The 25,522-nt window shown below is 38.7% G+C and overlaps 1 protein-coding gene across 6 annotated transcripts; it reads right to left on the bottom strand.

Moving 5' to 3' along the window:
- Positions 1 to 2,680: 2,680 nt before the first annotated feature.
- On the bottom strand, positions 2,681 to 24,891 carry LOC139135841 (creatine kinase, flagellar-like). Of its 6 annotated transcripts, XM_070703586.1 has the most exons (5): positions 24,783 to 24,805; positions 17,446 to 17,466; positions 10,668 to 10,853; positions 10,151 to 10,192; positions 2,681 to 7,913 (listed from the first exon to the last, which is right to left on the bottom strand). In XM_070703586.1, exons 1-5 carry the CDS (start codon positions 24,788 to 24,790, stop codon positions 4,511 to 4,513), a joined length of 3,660 nt encoding a protein of 1,219 aa, XP_070559687.1. In that variant the 5' UTR covers positions 24,791 to 24,805; the 3' UTR covers positions 2,681 to 4,510. The 6 variants fall into 6 exon arrangements, with proteins under 6 accessions (XP_070559687.1, XP_070559689.1, XP_070559690.1 ...); XM_070703588.1 differs by lacking the exon at positions 10,151 to 10,192; XM_070703589.1 differs by lacking the exon at positions 10,668 to 10,853.
- Between the last annotated feature and the right edge of the window lie 631 nt (positions 24,892 to 25,522).

The following is a 25,522-nucleotide window of genomic DNA, read 5'->3' as shown; positions in this document are numbered from 1 at the left end:
CTTTTGCATATTTAATGAATCATATCAGAAACTGCTTGTCTGATAGGTCGTAAACGTATCAAGATTTAAGAATATTGCCAAAGGACCTCTGCACTCACTATCTGGTATTATATGCTCTGTACATCTTCCATACCATCAAAATCTATACTACCGGTACTATTACTAGGGTCATTCGCCATTTTTAGTAACTCTGCTGTCATCATTTGTTTTTCCATAGCTACAGAGATAGTCTGTCGTCTGTTGTTCCTTTTTAGCAGATCCTTGCAGCCAATGTAACAATTCTGATTACGTCTTTGACTTTCTTCACCATTCGTGTAACATAAACATAAGTGCAAATTACTTTTCCTGACGTGATTATCCTTATGAGCCCCTGAACATAATTTCCAGCGCACAATTAATATGTGCAAAAATCAGTCTTGTGGATATATGCCTTCAGCTTTTATTGCAGAGGCTAGCAATTTATAATGGCCTGATATGACTCGTGGTCTTTTCAAATATTTTCATGACTTTACAAAGAGTCATTGAATAAAAAAGAATATTGCCTGGAATAGACACTCTTGTATCGAATCCTTGTAAATGTGCACCCTCAATGTCAGACTGCCATGACATAGATTTTGCAATTAAGAAAATTTCATGGATTACAGGTCTGGTTCAAAGAAATTTCAAGAAATTCAAATATTGATTGCACTGTATGCAGATGCAAAAGAGGTTGCTGTGAGCCTTATTGTTCTACCAATACTGCCCTCTAGAGTCTTCTTTCATACTTCAAAGACTGATGTGTCTTCCCAAAATTAATACTGTAAGGTGCCGCCAACTAAGCTATTCGTGCAGAAAGGTGTTCGTGCACAGTTTTTCAGCGGGCGGGCAAATTTCAAAACTAATCAGTGGGCAGGAAGCAAAAACCGATATTTACTATGGGAGGGGAAGAAATTTCATTTTTTTTCAGTGGGCGGGGAGAAAATTTGATTGTTGGTACCGGATAATATGTATAGAGGAAGGGGAAAGCCGTGGTTCCCAGCCGTGGTAAATAGAACTTGAGGGGAGATTAACAGCGCCTAACTTAGAGGGGAGCAATGTTCAAAGGTATACTAATAGCTGCTTGTACAGTTTTGCATTCTTCTGGGTTGCCTAGAGGGGATCTACTGGGCATTTCAGTAGTGGGCGGAGAGGGCAGTGGGGAGCTTGAATTGTTGTGGGGAGTGGATAGACCATAGATACTGGAGGGCAGTGGGCATCAAAATTCGGTGGGAGGGCATATTTTCCGTGTATGCCAGTGGAAGGGCAGTTACGAACAGCTCTACTTTCCCCTCCAAATTTTAGGTCAAGGTCAAAAATAAGTAAAATCGGTTTATCAGCCTTCAAAACATGTTTTGTGATGATTTTGCGAAATTGATGAAATTTACCAGTTGGCGGCACCTGTACTGTGAGTGATCATGACTGGCTGCCAGATGTGTGTCTACTCAGTCCAGCTTTGTAATCATTGAATGTGGAGGAAAAAATGAACTTATTCAAGTCACTCACTTATGGTGATTTTCTTGAATGGGAGAATTGCGTGATTCACATTCAATAGTGCCTCAGCATTGAGACATTATCAGTCCCTATGAAAGGTGTGTGGATAAATGCACATACATCATCAACTGCATTTCAACTGAATTTACAAAAGCAAGGCATAAAAGCAAGACAGGAAATAAGTCAGCTGATCTTTGAAAAGCTGGTGAAGTGTGAGGTCCAGCAAACCCAATGAAATTCAAGTCAATGAAATGTTAGGGCTTTCTGATGTGAAAAACCCCAAACATATTGTGTACATACAACTGTTCAATATAGCCAGTCTGCTACAGTCAGATCACCCCGCCATCCTTTTGGTGCTGTTGAAATAGCTGAAAAAAGTGGATTTCAAGGAAACACTGCCTAATTTGATTGAATTATGAGGTAGTTGCCTATAGAAGAAGTCCAATTGACAATTATGACTATCCAGCTTTGATGGAGACGCTGTAGCAGATCGTGTTCCGCTGTGTTTAAAATTTCATTGCTTCACACACAGCACCATTACACAATATACCTACGTCAGACTGTCACTGGTTGAAAGATTTTAAATGTTATGAACTGTAGTCATGGGGTTTATATCATCTTCCATCGCAACACTTTGGGGGTAATATAAAAAAATTATTGCTGTTTTTAATCATCATATGATCCAGGGGTTTCAGTTTCCAATGTAATTGCACTGGAAGTGAGAGTGAAAAACTGCTATGTTTGATTTGAGGTGGGGTGAGCAACTTGCTACCTATATACTGTTCCACTCAGTTTTTTTTTCTTCTAAAAATGTCATTAAAACCATGTCACCAGTTTAAATTTTTGTCACACATTTTGTCACACAGGCAAAAGTGACATTGTCCCTATAAAATAGCAAATACAGCAGTATCTGTACATGAGTAGAGATCCAGGGCTGACAATTTATACCATTCAAAATCACATACATTAAAAATCTGAAATAGTAATGCAGTGGCAAGCAAGACGGAACAATACTTTGAATTTGTGTTCTAATCTACTGAAAACCTTCACGTTTTGGAAGAAGGTCAGTCTGCAAGGAAACATCACTGATTGAAATTCCGATGATCCCACTTGCACCCTATGCAACCATACTCAAACAATCAATACATACTACACCACAATATCAGAACCATTTATGGCACACTTTTTTTCTATTTATTGCTTCTCCACATTCTTTTTAAATGGAAACTGTAAACACTTGTTGACAAAAGTATTCCAAAAGTAGTGGTTTTACATTTAAAAATTTATGAATTCAGGTTACAATTACTGTTTAAAAATATTTACAACAAGCCAAATGAATAAGAAGAAACTTTATAAGCTTTACAAATATTTTTTTTGGCTTTCTATGCATATTTTTAAAGTTTTGCAATTCTATGAAAGATGGACGGTTTCTGAATTCAGTATGTCTTAGTCTTAGGTTGAGCCACAGACCAAGTGTGAATATAAAAAATAGATTCTCAGTTGGAAAAAAAATAACTGAAGTTTATATTGGAATTTATCTTTTTCCATGTAACAGGAATAAAGAACAATGCTCATTTACATGCACACAAATAAATACAAGGAACTTGTTTAGTTTTGAGCTATCAAGTTATAAACACATCTGAAACATTTTTTTTTTAATCCATAGCAGCAACACACAGATTAAGTATAATTATTAAATGTATTCTGGCACACATTAAATGGTATGATCAAAAATAATCAAAATAAAAAGGAATTGATTTTTTCATGTGGCATATGTACTATAAATGAGTCCCACATCACAGACAATAGTTGCCTGTCAGAAAATGTAGTAACCTCTTGTGTACTGGGCCACAGAAAAGTACCATGCCTGCTTTTGTGTACAATGAGCTTAACAAAATCATTCTTGAACCTATATCAAGGTCAAGTTCAATTCACTTATTTTGGAATGTATTCAAATTTCACATATCCAGGTCAGGGCTAGCTATTTCTTGAAGTATTAATTCTGATATGCGCAGCCAAACCATGCATATAGGGAAAACAAATTATCCTGAGAGATACATAAAATTTACAATTAAACAGAATTCCTATGAGGAAAAGGTAGATTGACACTGTAAACTGGACTATTTTCTAACTTTCCTTTAAAAATCTGTAAAAGAAAAGGTGGTTTTGAGGATGTTAAAAAACTGGCAAGATTACATGGAATTATTATATCAGAAGCATGATGTAACTCACATTTGTGCCAACAAACTGACAGCTGCATTCTGTTGCAATTGAACTTGTCTTGGTTAAAATTATGAATCCAAGAATAACCCAAATGACATTCTAGGTATAAATTTATACTCGGTAGGGAAACTGTGCAATATTTTGCAAATCAATGTGTGACTTAATATGTAAATCCAAAAAGTATGATAATAAAATTCTTTGTACATTAACTGCAGAGGAATGGGTGGGAAAACGAATTGGTGTTAATCCCTCAAGGGTTGTTAGAGCAACACAAACCTACTACAAAGGCAACTATGTGAGAGCTCTGTGCTATAGTGTAAGGTAGAAAAAGTATAGTTTTCATCAACATCAGTTTCTTGTGGCATTGTGAATTTGTAAATACATTTGAATGTAGCACCATGCACAGTTTTCTACAAAGTGAACACATCTTTCTTCTTGTTGGCTTATATTTTAAGTTAAGTGGGCTCTAATGCTTTGAGTATTACGTAAATTCTGCCCTCTATGAAGGCACTCAATGTTAACGTCTATGATGGAAAATGCTGCAGTATGAAAACAAAAACATGTTAAATGTAAATTTCACATCATTTATTGACATATCTTCTCTGATTGTTTCACCTAACAATAACTCATCACTGTTTGCACTCAGATGTTTTCAAAAGAAGTATTTTCAATTTTGTCAGATTTGATTGATTGATATGTTCTAGGCAAACTGGATGAATGATGGAATCATGCTAGGATGATTGAAATTCAGAGTGATTTTTGAGATAGTCGTCATCTTCTATTCAGCAGCTGGTTCGGCAGCTTGTTCGGCTGGCGCCTCATCTCCCAACTTGACGTCATCTGCAGTTTTGATCTTCTCTGCTGGGATGAGGTCGTCGATTGATTCGCCTGCTTTCAATTTCTTCTCCATCTTAATCAAAAGCTGGACACCATTGATCACCATCTGCACAAGCTCCACCTCAGAGTACCCAAGTCTGTCGGCATTGGAGACGTCGAAGGTGCCATCGGTGGATGCGGTGTCAACGCCACCAGTGCCACGTTTCTGCAGGCGAAGGTTGTTCAGGATTTCATCGAACTTCTCATTCTTGGACAGTTCTGGAAGCTTGACATGGACGCCAGCACGCAGACCAGTGCCAAGGTTTGATGGACAGGTGAGGATAAATCCAAGATGCTCATTCCACATGAATTCCTTGCCAGCTTTCTTGATTGACTGTTCTACTTTGTTCAGGCCATCGCAGAAACGTGAAAACACTCTCTTCATGTTGCCTCCCTTCTCCATGGAGATAACTCTGAAGTGGTCTTCCTCATTGATCCAGACAAGGAAGTTCTTCTCATTGTTGTGCCAGATGCCTCGGGCGTCAGGCCAGTCACGGGCCATGTTGGATGAAAGAAGGAGGGGCGAGACTGGTTTGTCGAAGAGGAAGTGATCATCAATCAGCTGTTGTTGTTCCTTTTCGGTCATACTCTTCAGTGGGTAGTACTTGCCCTTCAGAGGACCAGACAGTGAAGCCAGAGCGTTTTTGCCAATCTTCTCAACTGCTCTGCGGTTTTCTCTATCACAGAATGGTGGCAGTGTAAATCCTCTGACGCTGCGTCCAGTGCGGACTCTGGATGAAAGCACAAATTCTTCATCAAAGAGGCCATCGCCTTTGATGTTGTCTGGGTTCAGATCTGTCTTGTGTTTGGCATCTTTACCGTAACCACCATGGCGAGCATCTATGACAGGGTCTAACAAATCTGCAAACACCTCATAGCTCTCTTCGTCGCCAGCAACACAGCCTACCGTCATGATGAATGGATGGCCAGGGTTGTCAACGCCAGTCTGGATGACCTCATCCAATGTGTATCCATTGATAGTTTTCTTGTCAGCAAGCTTGTTGAAGATATCTTCAGTCAGACACTTGGCCATGAAGTTGTTGTGTTTTGAGAGATCTGGGTAGTTGCTACTGAAAACTTTCACTGGTGGTTTGGGTTTGACTGATTCTGGTAGCAGGTCATCTATTGATTCACTGTTCTCCAACTTCTTCTCCATCTCGATCAAGAGGTTCACACCATCTATCACTCCTTGTACAAGTTCAACTTCAGAGAAGCCAAGACGGTCTGCATTGGAGACATCAAAGGTACCATCGGTAGAGGCTGTGTCAACTCCGCCAGTACCACGTTTCTGCAGTCGCAGGGCACCTAGGATAGCATCAAATTTATCATTCTTGCTCAGGTTTGGCAGCTTGACGTGAACACCGGCTCGAAGACCAGTACCCAAGTTAGACGGGCAGGTGAGGATGTATCCCAGATGATCATTGTGCATAAATTCTTTGCCTTCTTCTTTGATCGCTGCTTCTACTTTGTTGAGGCCATCACAGAAACGAGCAAACACCTCTTTCATATTCCCGTCTTTTTGCATGGAAATGACACGGGTGTGATCTTCTTCATTGATCCAGACAAGGAAGTTCTTCTCCTCATTGTGCCAGATGCCTCTGGCTTCTGGCCAGTCACGATCCATGTTGGAAGCTGTCAGTAGTGGTGACACTGGCTTATCAAAGAGGAAGTGATCTTCAATCAGCTTGTCTTGTGTTTCAGCTGTCATGCCATCCAATGGATAATATGTTCCTTTGAGTGGGCCATCAAGCTTTGCAAGAGCATCAGAGACAATCTTCTCCACTTCTTTCCTCTCCTCCTTTCCACTGTGTGGAGGTAGGGCATATCCACGGATGCTGCGACCAGTACGGACACGGGAAGACAAGACATATTTCTCATCAAAGACACCTTCCCCTTTGATGTTGTCTGGGTTCAGATCAGTCTTGTGTTTGGCATCTTTGCCATAGCCACCATGGCGTGCATCTATGACGGGATCCAACAAATCAGCAAACACTTCGTAGCTCTCTTCATCTCCGGCGACACATCCAACAGTCATGATGAACGGATGACCAGGGTTCTTTACGCCAGTACGGATAACTTCATCCAAAGTGAAACCTTTCGGCGTCTTTTTGTCTTTCAGAGTTTTGTATATGTGTGGTGTCATAACATTTGCCATGTGATTGTTGTGCTTTGACAGGTCAGGGTAGTTTGCAAGTTCTGGGTCTTTTTTGCTACTGGGCATCAGGTCATCAAGAGATTCATTCTTCTCAAGGGCCTTCTCCATTTCAACGAGAAGTTTCACTCCATCAACAACCAGCTGCACCAACTTGACCTCTGATTTTCCAAGACGATCAAGATTTGAAATGTCGAAGGTACCATCTGTTGATGCTGTGTCAACACCACCAGTACCACGTTTCTGCAATCGCAGCTCTTTCAAGATTTCGCCAAACTTGCTGTGTTTGCTGAGGTTTGGCAATTTGACGTGTACACCTGCACGGAGACCGGTGCCAAGGTTAGATGGGCAGGTGAGGACATATCCAAGATGTGGGTTCCACATGAACTCGTATCCCTTAGCCTGGATTGCTTTCTCAACCTTGTTGAGACCATCACAGAAGCGGGTGAATACAGCTCTCATGTTTCCTCCTTTTTCCATTGAGATGACACGCGTGTGGTCTTCCTCATTTATCCAAACAAGGAAATTCTTTTCATCATTGTGGAAAATTCCACGTGCGTCTGGCCAGTCACGTGCCATTCTTGATGCAAGGAGAAGGGGTGATACAGGCTTGTCAAACAGGAAATGGTCTTCAATCAATTTCTCTTGCTGTTCTTCTGTCATTCCTGCCAGTGGATAGTATGACCCTTTCAGGGATCCATCCAAGGTAGCCAATGCGTCTGTGCAAATCTTCTCCACATCTCGTCTCTCTGCACGGTTACAGTGTGGTGGCAGGGTATACCCACGAATACTACGGCCTGTTCGCACTCTGGATGACAGCACATAGTTGGGATCCAGATCATCACCACCAACAAGATGCTCAGGGTTGAGATCTGTCTTGTGTTTTGCATCTGGAGCGTAGCCATTGAATCGTCCATCAATGACGGGATCAAACAGGTCTTTGTAGAGATCGTAACATTCTTCATCACCAGCAACCATACCAACTGTCATGATGAACGGGTGACCAGGGTTGTCTACACCTGTCTGGATGCAACGGTCCAGTGTATACCCAGACTGAGTCTTCAGAGCCGAAAGCTTTTTGTAGATTTGTGGTGTCAGACATTTTGACATCCAGTTGTTGTGCTCGGATAGGTCTGGATAGTTAGCACCACCTCTGCAGAAAAATAGAAGGAATGCTAAATTGTAACAATGTTTTGCATGTAAGTGCTACCACATAGTCTATGGTCATAACCATTATTGCATAGGTCATTTTGATTGCCCTTTTAATTATGCAAATCAGCAATAAGTTGACAAGCCACTGCAAAGGAATATGCATATTTGAACAGTACAATCATATTTCTTTAAACACAAAAACATTTGAGTGGCCAAATGTGATTGCTCTATTTTGAAATTTTTTTTAATTATGCTACATGTAAGTTTTAACCACACTCACCAACTTTTCCATGAACAAATATTTAGACCTTATTCAACAATTCAAAGTTTTAGTATTTGACTCTAACATTTTATGGCACTTACTTCAAAGTCAAAATTTAATACACAGCAATATTATTTTGTCAAAAAAAGTGTTGAAACATGCGGCTCTTTTCATTAAGGTAGAATATTCCTCGGTGACAGGCATTAGACTCAAAGTTTTACAATTCATTTCTGAACTTAAATTTATGAGGGCTCAGTTGTACAGCTCTCGGAGTAAGAAAGATTTCTACAGTCTCAGTTTTTTAAAATCAAAATTTTACTGTCCCCATAGAGTGAACACAGGGACGGTGGCTATATGAATTTGACATATGAGTAAATGTTAGGTGATTTGTTTCCCTAAAACTTTAAATAGTGACCCGATTTTTATTCTTGATTTATGGGGATGGTTTCACTTTTGAGGCACATACTACCTAAATGAAAGCCACAATGACAAAAATGAACCACTTTCAGCCTTTGCCAAACAAAATCTTTGAACAAAAATTTAACTCACTCATGAGCTAAGCTGTTCTCAATAAAGTTTCTGACCTAACAGGAAACACAATGAATCATTTTACTGCTGTATTTGGATACCCAAACACTACTTGCAGAAAACATATAATTTGCACACTCAGGCTGATATTCTTTCTTAGGAAGAGATACTGTTTTAATGCCCAACAGGTATTTATATCGATCAAGCATGCTTGTCTGACTGCATGGTTGCTAGACTGATATACATGCCAAGACATGCTCTTGGCAGTCTTGTGTTTGTCAATTCGTAATTGGTCTTTCTGAATGACAATGCTGACATGCCCATGCGTCATTGCTTATCAGCATGTCTAGCAATAAATTAGGAGTGGAAGTGATGGTGGGTACAAGTTTCCAGACACTGCAGAGGTCGCACCAGCAATTCACATAGAAGACATACATGCACCTCACATACATTGAAAAGGAGATAATAACTTTGACAAATACATGTGTAAAGAATTTATAAAATATGTACAACCAGAATATGAACAATTAATTGTTAGAGGCACAAATACAGCACTGTTCTGAGGTTCTATTCCTGAGCAAAAATTATGTAAAAGGTCAATGCGGGTAGGTTGTAATGGCTACTTGTAATCCAGAGGTTAAACGTCGAACATAACTTGAACAATTTCAAATTGACCTCTACATTCATAGTGGATATGAAGGCAACTGAATGCATAAAATTAACATTTGGCTTCAAGGAATTTACAAGAAAGGGAAAAAAATTTCCTCAGGAAATTAAGAATTTTTGAACTTTGCTGTTCTTGTGGGTTTTGGACATTATTATAGTCATAAAATATTCAAGAGCTGATATCCATCAGTAGGAAATTAAAATAAGCTGAAAATCTACAAGTACATTAATTATTCATGGAATGTCACACCATAGGAGTATGTTTCTCTCATACTTGGCTTTTTAAATAAGAATCTACTTTCAGTTCCAATTGGAATGAATTTTTAACTTTTTGATGTGTTGCTGTTTACTATTATGTGCACTTTTCAGTTCTCAAAATTCAATGCACTTTTAACACATAGTGCAACTTCATTCAACGCCTCTTGGAATTTATGCAAATTGTGATATATCAAACTTGATAGGAAAAAATCACCAGAAAAATCGAGTATGTCTTTTTCTCAAGCACAGCCACCAAACATGAGAAACATACTTTTGTTTTCACGACTACAATACACTAATTACAAATTACTCTATGGATGGAAATGTGTTACCACATAATATACAATAAAATAACTTGACACCCACATGCATCTATTCTAAAGAACTATCTACTACCTAAGTTTCTTTAATTTACCAGAGAAGTACAGTGTAGCACCATTCATCATGCGATTATGACTTTAGAGTGAATGTAGATCATTAGACCACTTTGGGATAGGGATTCTGGTATTTGACTATTTACCTACCCCAACATTTCATTATCGTTTTTGCTTTTATTATCAATATTCCTGTGATTGAACAAAACAATTGTTAGTTCTTAGCGGCTGTGTTTCTGTAGTGACATAAACCTATCAGTGAGGTGATAGTATTTATAAATGAACTATCACATTCTACCTGAACTGATGCACTACTTATATGTTGCAGTGCACAACTGGGTTGAAGTGAAGTCAGTGGAACTTAGTGACGACTACACTTGCAGGGGAGCATGCATGCAAATAAGGAAGAAGAAGTAGTTGAAGGAGACGAGTTATGTAGCATGTTGCATGGATCATTAGGTGCAGGAATATCATGCAAGATGTTTACTTTACGCCAATGTTAGTATGAAAATGTAAAGTTTGAAACGATTTCACAGTAAAGGATGTAATGAAATGTGTGAAAAACCAATAGGTTAAGCATACAGATGTGTATAAGCTACTAAACTTATGCACAAGTTTTAGTGTGTAGCAAGCAAAAGAGAATAGCTGGAAAGATTCAAGCACCTACCCTACACCGTTATCAGAGGAGCTAGGATTTTCAGAGCTACTAGAAGGTTGATTCTGAGACTGAGATACAGATTGAGGCTTAGCTGCCTCTTTAGCAGGCTTAGATGAAGGATTAGAACCAGCTTTTGGTTCAGCAGTTGCCGTAGGGTTTGACTTGGACTCAGATTTTGGCTCAGTCGACTTCTCCCTGCAAGCAATGTTTGATGAGAAGTTTATACCAGACCTGATTTTAAAAAGCCTAACTTAACTACTCCATCAAGTGCATGTCTGCAGTGTATGCATGACTTGACCAAGACGATATGATGTGAATATATATCTTGACTGAACTGGTATCATAAGCAGCTATGACAAGAGATAAAAATTATATATAGAAATCAATGTGCTGCTTCATTAAAAAGCGCAAACCTGTCTATAAACTGATTTTGATTGATATATGTGTGTATTCAGAAGAATATTTTCACAAATGATTAAAAATCATTGAGGAAATTCATGTATTTTACACATCTATTTTCAAAGAGAGATGCAATAGGGTGTGGTAAAATTATTTCAAACTTAAGTATATGTTTGGAATAAAATTTGCATCCAAAGTCAAGTATTTGGGATAGCATTAGCAACTGTTTGATCTTTTGACTTACGGTGTAAGTGATCACTGTTGCATTTTTGGGCATAAATAATTTATTGAGTCAGCAGTTGTGGAGGGCCCATGATAGAAGTACCTTTGCGCAAGCACGATATGTTAGTAACGCATTTGCAACATTGAGGGATGTGGAGATGATAGGAAATGGAAGAATGGTTGGAAGACAAAAATGAATGAATGAATGAATGAATGAATAATAAATGAATGGATGCAAAATGGTAACAAATATCATGTAACCATTTTGCAAGCAGGTAACATTGACTAGCAAACAGTTGAACCAGACACACTGGATAAATAAATTAGCCTGATTTATAAAAGCGCATCTGTACTTTGACTGTCTTGTCTCCTCCACAAACACAATATGGGCTGATTGCATATGGTGTAGCTAGGACTTGTATTTGTGAACACAATTGCAATTCTTGGAGATGTTCAAGGAGGGATATCATTTAAAGCGCAGTGGTCGTCGCGCTGCGCATCCTCCTGAGGGGGTCCCCCTCTGTTGTAAACAAATCCAAGAACGCCGCACATGTTACGGGTTGATTGTAATGTTTGCGATATTGCCGCTTGTTAAAATGGCGGCTGATCTGTCACAAGCATTATTGAAGCATACCAACTAACCAAATGTAACACGCAATAAAAGGTCAATTAATCTAAGTTAAATATCTGCTGAATATTGAACAATAATTGCACGCTGGATTGAGATCACATTTGCTCATGATTTTCTTGAATCAGTTGAATGGGGCTCGGCTACTGTCATCGCTCGAGCCATAGAGCTAGACGTACGGGGGTCCAGACACTTCGCACCAAAACCAGTTCGCCCCACACAACTTCGTCCCAAAACCATTTCGCACCAAAACCACCTCGTCCCAAGTACTACCTCGTCCAACGCCACTTCGCCCCAAGTACCACCTCGTACTAAAACCACTTCACTTACCGTCAACTCGTCCTAAAACATCGATGTCACGATGTATCATTTAATACGTTGTTTTTACCTGCAACTGCTACCACGAACCATTTATTCTTCATGAAACCATACCATATATTAGAAAAAAGAAAACACACAAACTACTAAATGGTACATATCAGGTGCCGTGCGCGGTATTGCACGATGCGATGTCATTTCTCGAAATGTGTACAATTTCAAGATTCAGTCCCGGGATGGTAGAAAGGTGATTAAAACTTCACTGCAGTGGTTGGTTATTTTCAGCTTTTAACGGTTACCGATAAATTGGGGAGTAAAGTCGTGTTTTTTTTTTCGGGTCGCAATGGTTTTGGGCGACGTGACTTTTGGGCGAAGAGGTTTTGGTACGAGGTTGTTTTGGTGCGAAGTGGTTTTGGTGCGAAATGGTATGGGACGAGATGGTATGGTGCGAAGTGGTTTTGGTGCGAAGTGTCTGGGAACCGACGTACGCATACGTACGCATGTATACGCCAACAGACTATCAACGACCGGGCTCTAGTTTTCAACATCGCTAGCAAGGACGAGAGCTTTCATTTCAAGAGACCCGACAGGAGTACAACATTAAGTTGTACAAAGACAACAACTCAAACTACAGAAATCTACAGCTCGCAGAGCAATGCCCGCTGCAGCAAGAAGCATCTCTGCATCTGTTCTGTTCCGTGGTCTGTATGAACGTCCGTGTCAAACCGGGTATATGGCGCGCTACACTCTGCTGTGGAGAATCCAACTCAACCACAACAAAGTTTACCCCGTTTTGGGGTGCAAACGAGAATTCTGAGTACAGGTATCAAGTCAAGCGAAGGACCTTTCATAGGTCTTCTTGTTATGTGGGGGTTATCTCACTTGAAAGAGGATTCAGACCTACCCGGCAATCAGGAGGTACAACAACGAAGTTTGCCCAGCACCGGTAGGCCTACACACGCTAGCGGTTGGATCACTGCCATGACCGTGCACAGGCCCGGGCACAGGATCTCTCGATACGTCTATGCACGGTGTAGCCGTGCAATTTTCCTGCCAAATGCCGCGAAAACCCGCTCGTTTTGTCTATTGTTTCCTGACATTTACTATTTCTTACCACGTAATACTAGGAGAAGTAAGACATGGTGATCAACAGTTGGTTGTGGGCCAAGTCGTCGCGGGCCGGCCGGTACGTTGTGGGACCGATTCTCTATATCCGTGTACGTCAACGCGGCGCGCGGTGACCGTCTCCCAACAACATCTCCCGTGTCCTGCTCAGGCTAGCCGATCATGGTCTTGAGTGTAATTTTTGTGTTAGGCATTGTGCTTGTTGCTGGTCTACATATATAGGCAATGTTGATCATTTTAGTTATGTATTTTCACTGTACTGTACATAGCATTGTGTAAACCAGCGTGATCGCGCGCGATCAAAGCTTTTTGTTCACTGTGTCTGCGTGCAGTAAACTCAGCGACATAATGTGCTGAGTGTAGTGTCCCAATGTTCGTAGCTCTACACGAGTTTATACCACTGAAGTTCGTTTCCGATCTTAATATTTTACTATTGCATGATGTTGAGTCTTACAAAGGCCTTAACAAAGTGGGGGACTGCTCCCATCTCACTCCTATTGAAGTTGAGAAGACTTATGTTTACAAAAATTTATGTTTATCAACAAAAAAACCACGCAAGCGCGGCGCGACGACCACTGCGCTTTAATGCATTACTAGAAAAAATCAATGTGTAATTTCTTGTTGCATCCTTCAGAGACAGCTTTCTTCACTCAAATATCTCATAAAATATCCGGCAAGACAATGGAATGAAATAAATTCTGAAGGCCTCTATCATTATTGTGATTATTTCACAATATAACTTTTTCTTTTTTGATTGGTGTATGCAGCAGTTCGACATTGTTTGTTAGTTTTTCTTCATTAGCACTGAACAGTTCTTCACTTTGACCACTTGAGCATCAAATGTTTAACAATTGTATAATTATTAGCGTATTTCACCTGCTACATTTCCCCCTTATCTTCAGGAAATGATATACCATTATTGTTATGCAGTCCCTGGTACCAAAGTATCAATTTGCCTGTCATATCTGTGCTAAACGCTACTGATGATATTGTTGTTTCACATAACAGTGATGTTTTGAATCTTTTTACTGCCTTCTTCGATATTAGATCCGTGAAAAAAAATGAAGTTAAATGTTTGATCACAAAATATATTGATCAAAATTAAAATAAAACTGGCCAAATAGTTCATGGGAATTCTTGCATTGAGCAAGATATAAATGCAGTAACTATGTAGAATTTCGAAACTACCACAGCATATAAAAAATTTACACTGACAATAATGAAACCCTGCAGCAAGTACTTTGCTATGAAGTGTCATTTTAACTTCCTCAAAAAGAGAGCTGGGTTCACCTGCACTGAACAAGCTTGTCCACATTATAAGAATACTATGATCGAGCTGGCAAACAAAAAATAGGAAGATCGTGCAAATATACCTTGTAATATTACTATGCACAATCAATGAAACAGGAAATAGATGATGCAATTTCTTAACAACTTCAGAATCAACTGTCCATTTCCAGAGGTTGACAGACATGTCACAAAACAATACACTGCAAATACAGATTTTGTCATCTCTAACAAATGGATCTAAATTTCATTCTCTTGATGAACTTCTATTATGTACAATCTCGACATTAAAGGGCCAAATGTTACCAGTAACTGCAGGAGAGACTGAAATTAGTCACTCTTTTCATGAAAAAAACTACAACATAAGTGTGAACCCAAAAAAGAATGATGGTTTCAGACTGACTGGAGTGTTAGGACAAGAAGCTAACAAATTATATGTACTGGTAAAGGAAAGTGTGCAAAAAAAAGCCACACAGCTAGAGGCAAAGATAGGAATTCATCGACAGAAATGAAATGTTGCCATGGAAACCACATGACTTAGACACTGGCTCGGGGAACACTTTGATTCTTCATATGCTATTGAGCTGGGTCAACTCCCTAACAATGGGAAGAGATATACCACCTTAGCTCCATAATAGTCATGAACTAACCTTGAATTTACTTCAAAGCTGTTTGTAATATGCTACAACCCAATGAATTTCATCTTCCCACACTAAAATGTTTCAATTTGGATAAAAAAATCGAACTGCTGGATAAATAGTTCTGTCTCTTCCATCACATTTGTCACCTAAAACAAGATTGATGTTTCTACTTTTTAAGAAAATAAACTTGCTTCTTGTTCATACTCACATTCCTGTACTTGTAAATAAGTGTATTTGAGGATTAAGCACTGATTATCATTTATATAGACTTCGGAATATTGAGTTTTTTCTACAGGTAACATTGTCTGTTTAGACTGTCAAAGAAGACAGCACCAGAAGAAAATGTTGAGAAGACATAATCCACTCCACACTTATGACAGCACCTACTGTGCTATGGCATCAAAGCAACTTCATAATATTTTAGGTTTGAAATTTCAAGTCTTGTGAACAGAACAGTAGAGAAAAATGGTAACAAACTGCACAGTTATTTTCAATGAAAATTTCATTTCAATATCATAACACCTTGGTGCAGACCCAACAGTTTTTCTAGCAACTTATTTTGCAATTGCAATGTTTTTACAGATAAAAATATTTTTCTTACACATCATGAAAAGATATATACCCATCATTTTGGCCCTACACATTTAGAAATCTGGCAACATTGAATTTTCAGGAAAAAGCAGGAAAACTGCCAGTCCAAAATGAGTTTCGGGGAAGAAACGGATGCATGCCATGCTCTGAAAAAACACCTCACTATGTCACATCTTGAAATGGGAAAAATTAACATTTGCATGTGGGCATTCAGAATCTCCCTGATTGAGATCTCACAGTGTATCTCTTCGCACTGATAAAGAAATCATTGAAATTTTGAAGGAATGGGTACAGTGTCATTTCACAGATGTATTTTCTGACATCAGATCACACTCAATACATGCAAGCTACTGGATACCACCTTTTGAAAACATCTACAGCAACAGATTGATGATATCAAACCACATACAGTAACATGAATTTCTCATTGCAGGACCAGGGTAAGTGGTGTCAGTATAATATTAGTCAAATGACATACCATCTACACACACCATGCTCAGTGGCAATCTCAATAAGTTTCAAAAAAAAAGATACACAAATGATTTTTGAACTGAGACAATATAACATCTTGAATATTTCAAGGCATTGAGGAGATGTTTTCAGAATGACTGTCCATATTTATACTTTTCATGGTTGTTTCAGCCCTTCTATAATTCGTCCTCATTGAAGGTGTTGCTGGAGTATCATTTGTATTACTTTTACCTACAGGCAACACTCTGTGACAAAACATAATTCGAGGTGTGCGATGACTGATTGGGCAATAAAAATGCCAAGAGAATATCAAACAATGTTCCATGTGACATTGGGTTCCACTGATGACCTTCTCATAATGCCTTGAATTATAAGATGTGAAAAAACATTCACACTTCTTTCTTATCCCCATTACCTTAGCACCTGTCACTTGTATTATTTATTATTATTCAAAGTTATTTAAAATATTGAATTAGATATAAGTATATTTATATAAATATCATAAAATAAATTAATGTCCATAAATTCAAGTGTATTTACTTTTGCAAACTTGTTGAGATTGCTCACTGTAGTGATATCACTAGTGGCCAGCAATGTACACTTTCATTAATAAAGGACCAGTAACTGTAACCTTGACAACTTTTTCCAATTTTTCTCATGTACATAAATTAATATAGTTCCTTAGTCTGTCTCCTGAAACATGTCGAGACACACAGTAGTTTGTGTGAACCCTGTTTACATCTTCTTGTTATTGTTGATGATGGAATTTTCTCTACAGCAATAGATTCACTGAACACTAATGACAATACACATTACATGCATATGTATTGCAGGTTGTGTTGAAATTTAGAAAGGCTGACACTAGAATAATTCAACATGCTGCTGGCAACAGACTAAGAAGCACAAGTTGGTGTGTTGAAGGACAATGTTGAAAACCTTGTCCAAAGTTACAGTTCTAAGGACCGTAAACGAAAACTGCAAAAGAAATAACTATTTAAATCATTATAACTAAATTAAAACAAAGTTAACACATTACAATCTGTAGGATCCATTAGCTACTTTACTTTACATCCAAAAAACAATGCAACTCAAATATTTCACATACCCAACTCCATCTGTGTTAGCACTGCAAGTAAGGAGAAAGCAATGAAGGGGAAAAACAGATAGCTGATTGTTAGTTGCTATGGCAACAGAGGCAGGGAATAAGAGGAATGATGCAATATGTATGGACCGGCTGCTTAACATTTGCTAGGTGCAATTTTTCAAAATATTCTATAGGAGGAATAAAAATATTCACTTTTCTCTTTCTTTCAAAAAAACCGTACTACAACTAGTTTCTTTTCCCAAAATATTCATCTCTGTTGGGTGTATCAGGTGCTCTGGGCAAATAGGTGCCCAGGTATATAGACATGACAAATTATTGAATTTCAACTAATTTAGCGATTTTGAACAGCCTTATACAGCAGGTAGTGTACTTCTTTGCAGCATTCAGTATGGCCAAGATGACTGCCTTTTATGTCACAGGCTCAAAGGGAAGCCCTTTTTGTTCAAAAATGAGACAAAAAATATGTTTCTGGGACAGTTGTGTAATAATTTAAAAGGATGTAAGTTTCGTAACATTTCGTTATCAAATGCCTAAAAATGGCTGTTGTGAAGAGATGCCATTCCCCTGGTCACCTTAATGTTCAGACAGTAAATCTGTTGAATTGTACTTTTCATATTTGTACTTTCGTTGGTAACTAGTGTGAAATTTATAAACTGCTGCTTGTCCAAGATGGCATGGTCATAGCTGGACACTCCAAACAATGGGTAGGTAATACTCTCACAACACTATGACACACTACAGCATTCACACAGTACACATGCAAAAACTTGCCAACATTGTGATTTTCCAAAATTTTTTCAACCCCCCCCCCCAAAAAAAAAAAAAAAAATTGGTGAAACCCCCCCCCCCCCAAAAAAAAAAAATTGGTTGTGACTTATTAAATTTTCAATATTTAATTTTCAGGATTTTAGTTAAAATCATGACATAATTCACAAGAATACAGCTAAAACTTTAAGATTGAATGTGTCAAGTGCAGATCAATTTGAAGTTGAAATCTGAGCAAAAATTTATAGACATCTCTTATTCATAAATGAATTTATGTTGTGTTGAATGTCTCCTACAAAAGTTGCTGTTTTTTCCTGATTGCCAGCAGAAACAAAGAGGCCACAGATAGCCAACAAATGTAGACAGACTACCAAGTACAATAATTCAGTACGATATCACCTAACCTCACCTGACCTGACCTGACCTTTGAGTTCTGCATTCAGTATATGTGCCTTTGTTATGCTAATTTACACTGGTGTCAATTGGAATCTTGCTATTGCACTGCTTGTCTTAGTGACCGTCTCAGATTATCGTATAAGTTCAAAAAGCAAAATTCATTCGTTTACAGGGGAGGGGGTTTGACCTCCATTCAATTAGTGAACTTCACTGTTGCAATTTTATTTTGTGATCACAAGTTCGTTGTGTGTAAAAATAAAAAACAAAAAAAACTGCACACTCGTGTCAACAAATTTTACAGGAACTGTGTGTAGCTCGTTCGTGTTTCAAATACAATTTACCAACAGTAATATTGCATTCTAAACCTTTCATTCATCAAATAATAAAGATAAAAATTATCAGTTTTTTTTAAATATGCTACTAACCACACCTGGTCATTTCACTCTCACTGTGTTGACTGACGAAACAGCACTGAATACTGCAGTCTTCACGAGACGAATAATTCTTAGTACATTTTGCACTTTTAAACTTTTGTTTGAGGGAGGGGGTTTTGATCTAAACGAAGCAATTTCATTCAGTTGAACTTATGCGACATCTGAGACAGTCCCTTAGAGGGTTCTATTATTTGCACTGCCAAAATCAACATGTGTTTCTGTTGTTCCCACCAGAATGCTATATCAAACAGTGTTGTTAGAACAAATTACCTTCATCCATTTGTGGAGGGACTGTGGCTAAGTTTTGTTTGTACGTTTTGCCCCTCTTTTTTCACTATATATTATACTGGCCCATCTTATAAACAAAATGAAACCACCTTTAAAGAACATGCCCCTTTGGATGTCTGTCAGAGAATACTGCAAGTACGCAATATTAATAATTCTTCGAGAGAAAAAATTAAGCATAGCATATGAATTACATTGCTCAGAGTGATACGTAGCAGATAATAACATGTGTATTACTCTAAATAAAGTCTGATTCTTCCAATGACTGACACCAAATGTAAAACAACATTTTAAAATTACCTTGACTTTTGCCAAAATATCTTAACAAACAATATAATCACATATTGAGAATATTTACAGTCATCTTAGTACTTGTATTTTACATTAAAAATACATGAGGTGTAACAAATTGGATAAACGGTTGGAAAGAGCAGATATTGTTATTTGAAATTATTAACATAAATCAACAGTAAATGAGTATAGTATAGAAAACAATAAGCAGTATCAAAAGTGACAAATATAAACCTTACAAAGAAACCACAGGTAAACTTTACGTATTTTACAAAACGTTGAGTAAGTTTATGATAATCATATTTTGTGAAATTACTCTCATAAATCTTTTAATAAATATATGAATTTTCAAGCCAATTTAAATAACGAATCATAATACAATTATTTCATTATTTAAATGTTGTAATTGTGTGACTCATGGCACCAATATCTGCCGATACCTTTTATACCTGGAGCTGGGTTTTTTTGGTAAACTTAACACCATAGTCGCTTGTGATTAGTTATACTGTAGACAGCCCAAGCGCCCCTCTCGTGACAGCACATTTTTTGTCACACTCATAGTGTCTGTCTGTACTATATTATATAACCTATCCCAAGCAACTGTTTTTTCACAGATTTCACTTGTATTATTAAATACTAGGGCAGGTTTTGAAAGATCACCACTGTGCCTATTCGCTGTTTAGCAGGAAAACAGTTTTAACAAAGGAGAAGTATTACACTAACAAATAAACAAGGCACGGTAACATTTCGTGAGTTGTTTCAGAGTGTGACAGACTCCTGTGAATATAGTGTGTACTGGTATTGGAGAATTGATTCGGTAGCAATGGGTGTCTCCCCACTAAACTGGCCTCTTCAAGTTTCTTTTGTGTCCACTATGTTTTTGCTTATTGCAACACCATACAAACACACAACAGACATTTCAAGAAGCCGCAGCAACTTCAATTGCCAGAACTATAAAGTAGTATAAACACGGATTTTAATTTTTTAATTTGGATTTTAATATCCATTTGATGGTGTTCAGTTCTGGACATGTTGTTCTTTCATCTGAAATGTGCCATACCACACTCTCTGTCAGTGTGTGTTGAGTCATAAAAGATTGATTGATTGATTGATTAAGGGGCGACGTCAAAATGTTTGAAAAAAAACTTAATTGCTTAAAGGCAGGGGGAGCCTATAAATACCCCCTATCTCCCTGGGCATTCATAATCCAACATGAGTGGCACATGATAACAGTGTCAACGAATGCTCCGAAAATCTGGAGCTTTCAACAACCATGGTGTAAATTAAAGCATTGTTCCAACATATTACGTTTTGTGAATACTTGTGGCATCACCTTGTTGGCGAAATTCTCTCATTTTTCCATTTTAAGTTGATTTTTGATGCCAAAACTGCTTCGATGCTGTGTTCGAAGCGTCAACAAACAATAGATGAAAGCATTCAAACAGCTGCCAATCACGAGGGGACGCGCAAAGGTGCAAAACGATCAAACATTTGTTGTGTACATCCGATCGATTATGAAGTCAACAATGAATAAACGATTCGTACAACTGAGCAAAATACTTGACCAACGGTTACTGAACACGAGTCTCAGATGAGTTCAGACACAAACGGACTATTTCATGGTTTCAAACAGATTGCCTCTCCCTGTTTGTTTGTTGATCTGTGTACCTCTAGGCCTATGAATGGGTGATGTGTATGTTGACCTGCGGTACGATATTTTACGATCGATCTCTTTTGGAAGTATGTTGTCGCCTAGCCCTGCGTACGATGCCGTGTGTTCCCGGCGTTTATACGGCCTCCCACCACAGCTCTGCTGATTGCCATGGACAAAACGGCAATATGCGGATCCAATTCGGACGGAACACGAAAACTACTTTTCGAACTGTTTTCGGCCGAAATCAACTCGATTCCGATCTATGCAGCCAACCCAAATCACTCAACCGCTCACAGACTGCGAAAAAATGCTCTCGTGACGTCCAAAACCGTTGTTAATTTGCTGGCGATGCACGGTCAATGCCCCATGGCCGGCCATTGATACGTTCACGCCACGATTATACAGGTGCCCATGAGCTGTATTATTTTCTGTAGGGGTAGGGGCGATGAAACCAAATCGCGATTGCTTCATCTCTGTCAGATTTGACCAAAAAGAGACACTTGACATAGATTATAGCATCAAATGTTGACCGTTCAGACTGAAACATGATAAAAGGTTTGAAGATCGCAGTGATGTCGTTCTTCTCTATACGTTTTTCTGAGCTTGTTTTTTTTACTAAATTGCTCTAATATTATCTGACGTTTTTTGAAATCTTAATCAACTTTTCTTTCCCAACCAGGACACAACATTACCTTTTTACTTTACAGTAACTTAGGATTCATTTAATTCGCAGATTAATAGACTCTTGTGTTCTTCCTCGATTGTCTGTGACTGATTTTGCTTTCCCGATATCGATATTGCGTTCGCACTAACTTACGTCATTCACTGAAATAGTTTTCGGACAAACTCAAGAAATTCGACAACTACTAACGAATGTTCGGCAAAATTTACAGAGACTAGCAATAATAATTATGGTCATTTTACCGTCTTTAGCTAAGCGGACTCGCTTGGCGGAAGCAGTATATAACGTTCTGAGTTCACATTTTTACCCTACCGTGTGAGTGTAGTATTCGAACGGGTGAGATCATAATCTTACGCTGTTCCGAGTGGCCTGGAGATTTTTTATAATATACAATAAATTGACCGTATCAAAATTACTCTGTTTTACAGTGCTTGGATATTGATATTTTTCTATACTTTTTTACTTAAATTTGATTTGATGTCTTTTGATTCTCCATTGGCGGCAGTACATGTACGGTTACAACCGTCATGTGATGACCGGAGTGTGCTTATAAAGTTAATTGTCGGCAAGTTATCGGGAAGTTGTATTTAGAGGTTGCAGTTCGGGATTTTTCAAGATGAACAACACATTATACATTTCCTACATCTTTGAAACGGGGATTACGGTAATCTTTCATGTGATGAACATTTTTTGAACGTCTTTGCAATGTGTTCCCATGATGAGTGTGAGCTGATTCTTTGTTTGTAAAAATCGTCAGAAATGGTCCAGTGACCGTGTTAAAATAGACACAGATGTAAAACCATTGCGAGGAAAATAGTAAGAAATTCACGTTGCAATATTTGCTGTCGTATTTCTCAGCAGGAATAATCAATTTTTACACGTTGTGTATAAGAACAGCAAGCAGGTGTTCGGCGGTCAATTGCTTCTATCATAATGATCTTGATCGCAGCTATTTGGCGATATCATGTCTTTGTAAAGAAAATTTTCGATCGGAGGCAGCTCAAATCAACAGCTATTGTATATTGGGAATAGTGTTCTCACTGGACACCGAACTACCTGCTATCAACAATACGTTATGTACCATCGGCGGTAACACATTGGTCGTAATCTGTCTCATTCTGCCCCGCCTTTTGTACCGTCCAGAAATTTCAAAACTAGATTTTTTACCCTGACATATAATAAAGCGACCTTGCACACTAATGATCATTCCACTGTTTCTGTTGGGATTTGTTGGTTTTTTAATTTGTTCCGTGGCTCCGGTAAGATTTTTTCAATACGATACACAGTTTGAATTTTTTTCAAGGTAAATTTAGTATATTCCCAGTTTGTGGGGTAAAGTTGTCTGGAGTGAAAGTTTGAGTTGACGCTGATAGAGTAGACGTCGAGCCCGGCACAGTTGACTGAGATCCGGTCGGTTTGGGGTCGTTTAGTCCAGAAACCTGCAGAGTTCTGTATGATCACCGTTCGGCATTTGGGTGATTTTTTTGGTCAAAGTAATTCAGTAACAATATACGCCAGATTCCTTGTGTTGTTTTTGTCACTGTCATACGCGTATACGGACGGTTTTCGATTAAAAATGGTAAAAATATCCAGTGCTCGTAAATGCGTGCAAAATTTATTCAGTGACTGTTTACGCAGCAGTCGTAAATACGACTAGGATTTACCACCACGTAACAACTGTAAACACCGCATCAACAGTCCATACGAAAATTTTGTGCTGAATCGAGGGAGATAACAATTGCGGTAGGAAAGGTCAGTCCACCATCTGTCAAAGTTGTTGATCGGAAAAATCTTCACTGTTCACAAACTACATGAGTGGCTGTTATAGTTGTACACGTAGTTCCATGAGCTTTCCACTGTCCCTTGTTACGAGCTATGTTCAAAGTGCGTCAAGCTACGAATATTTTCATGTATGGAGTTACAGACATCGGTGAAGTACCGGCTACATTTTGTTCAAAACCCCTGTCTGTTTTCCTCGTGTTGTTTTTTGTGTCCCTAACGTCGACTGGCTCTATGTGCGTACAAACATAGCAGTCGGGATTAAGATTTCCTGGATAAATAGATACACTCATCGTTTATTCCGCCTCTGACGCAAAGATACACACTGTTTTACATGTACCACTCCTAGGCCCTGGGATCGATTTCCATACCTTTAAGTTTGGGGGGTGGGGGGGGTTTTGGCCAAATTAATTTCTGTGCAGTCAAAAACGATTTAACGACTTTTTGGCAAATTTTACGATTTCAAGGCTGCTTTTGTACGCTAAAACCGATCCAGTCACCCGTATTTTTGTTACTTTATAATGGTTTTCAATTTTTATTTAATTCAATGGTACATTGGTATGTCGTTTGTAAGAATTAGTACAGGGTATGAGTCCGCATTGCTTTTCAATTTTAGATCAGTTAAGTTAGAAGGGGGGGGGGGTCGGAGGCTAAACTTAAGCAATTAAGTTAGATTTATCATATTGAACTTTTGATGTTGCCCCTAATACGATTGCTTGGCAAACAAAGGGTCTATTGTTTAAATTTTAGACTGCTCTTGTCATGATCGGATAAAGACCCGACAACTACTTCCTTTGACAGAAAAAACCCACCACAATTACTATTTTGATTGCCGATTCTTACCACTGATACATTTGAAAATGTTGCAAATTAACGCGCAACCTTTGTTCATATATCATGTATTGTATTGAGAAAATGAACTTAGCTTTTCGGCGGCTAATTAAACTAGCGGGCCATGTCCCGGGTTGCGCTTCGAAAGTTTACGCTCTGCGGCAGTCACGACCGTGCACGTACTGTACACACGGAATATTCGGAACATACGGTTACTTACTTTCCCATGCCTGCAACAGAACAGAAGATTGGGGTTACAGAGACTCAAGATTTCAAATTTAGCAAAAAGGTAAATACGTTGTTCACGCTCTTACAAACACGCTAGGTCAAGAATTTGCAACCGGTTGCCATCGCCGTGAGTCAGAACGTGCTGCGCCGTACTACAGTACTGAACTGAAGTTGCGCCGACCGAGGGAGCGAGCGTCGAGCGGGCATGAACAGTGAATCGGATACTTGTATAATTAATGACTTTCGCAGCACACAGAAATACTTCACCGAGAAACAACTAACAATTAGTATCGACATGCATTGAAAATTATACAACGGAAGTCATGCAAAGTCCGTAAAAAGGTACACTCGGGCGCCATAAAATGTAATGCCTCCACTGCAGCATGACACTGCACTGTATCATGACAGCGTATCAGCAGAAGGCCGCACGGTAGACGTTGTAGAATTTTTAAAACGTAGACGTGTCGTCAAAAAGCTAACCTCCATCGGTCTTGGATCCTCCGCAACCCATTTCGTGGTCTCCTTCTCACTTCTTGACAACAATGGACGAAAAATTTCAAATCTACTGCTATCCAAATGCTGTTACCGTCAACAGCGTCAGTGTCGGCTACAACTTTCCTACTACCCTCGCAATCGGATGAATCGCCTTTGCAGTTGTCATGACGACGATTGCGGACGCATGCGTTCATTGTCCGCGCCATGATCACGTGATATTATCCAAGATTACCGATT

The sequence above is a fragment of the Ptychodera flava genome, chromosome 6 (genome assembly GCF_041260155.1).
Source record: "Ptychodera flava strain L36383 chromosome 6, AS_Pfla_20210202, whole genome shotgun sequence".
In the NCBI taxonomy this organism is placed as follows: domain Eukaryota; kingdom Metazoa; phylum Hemichordata; class Enteropneusta; family Ptychoderidae; genus Ptychodera; species Ptychodera flava.
The sequence above is the reverse complement of the archived record's forward strand: the minus strand, read 5'-3'. Positions and strand labels throughout refer to the sequence as shown.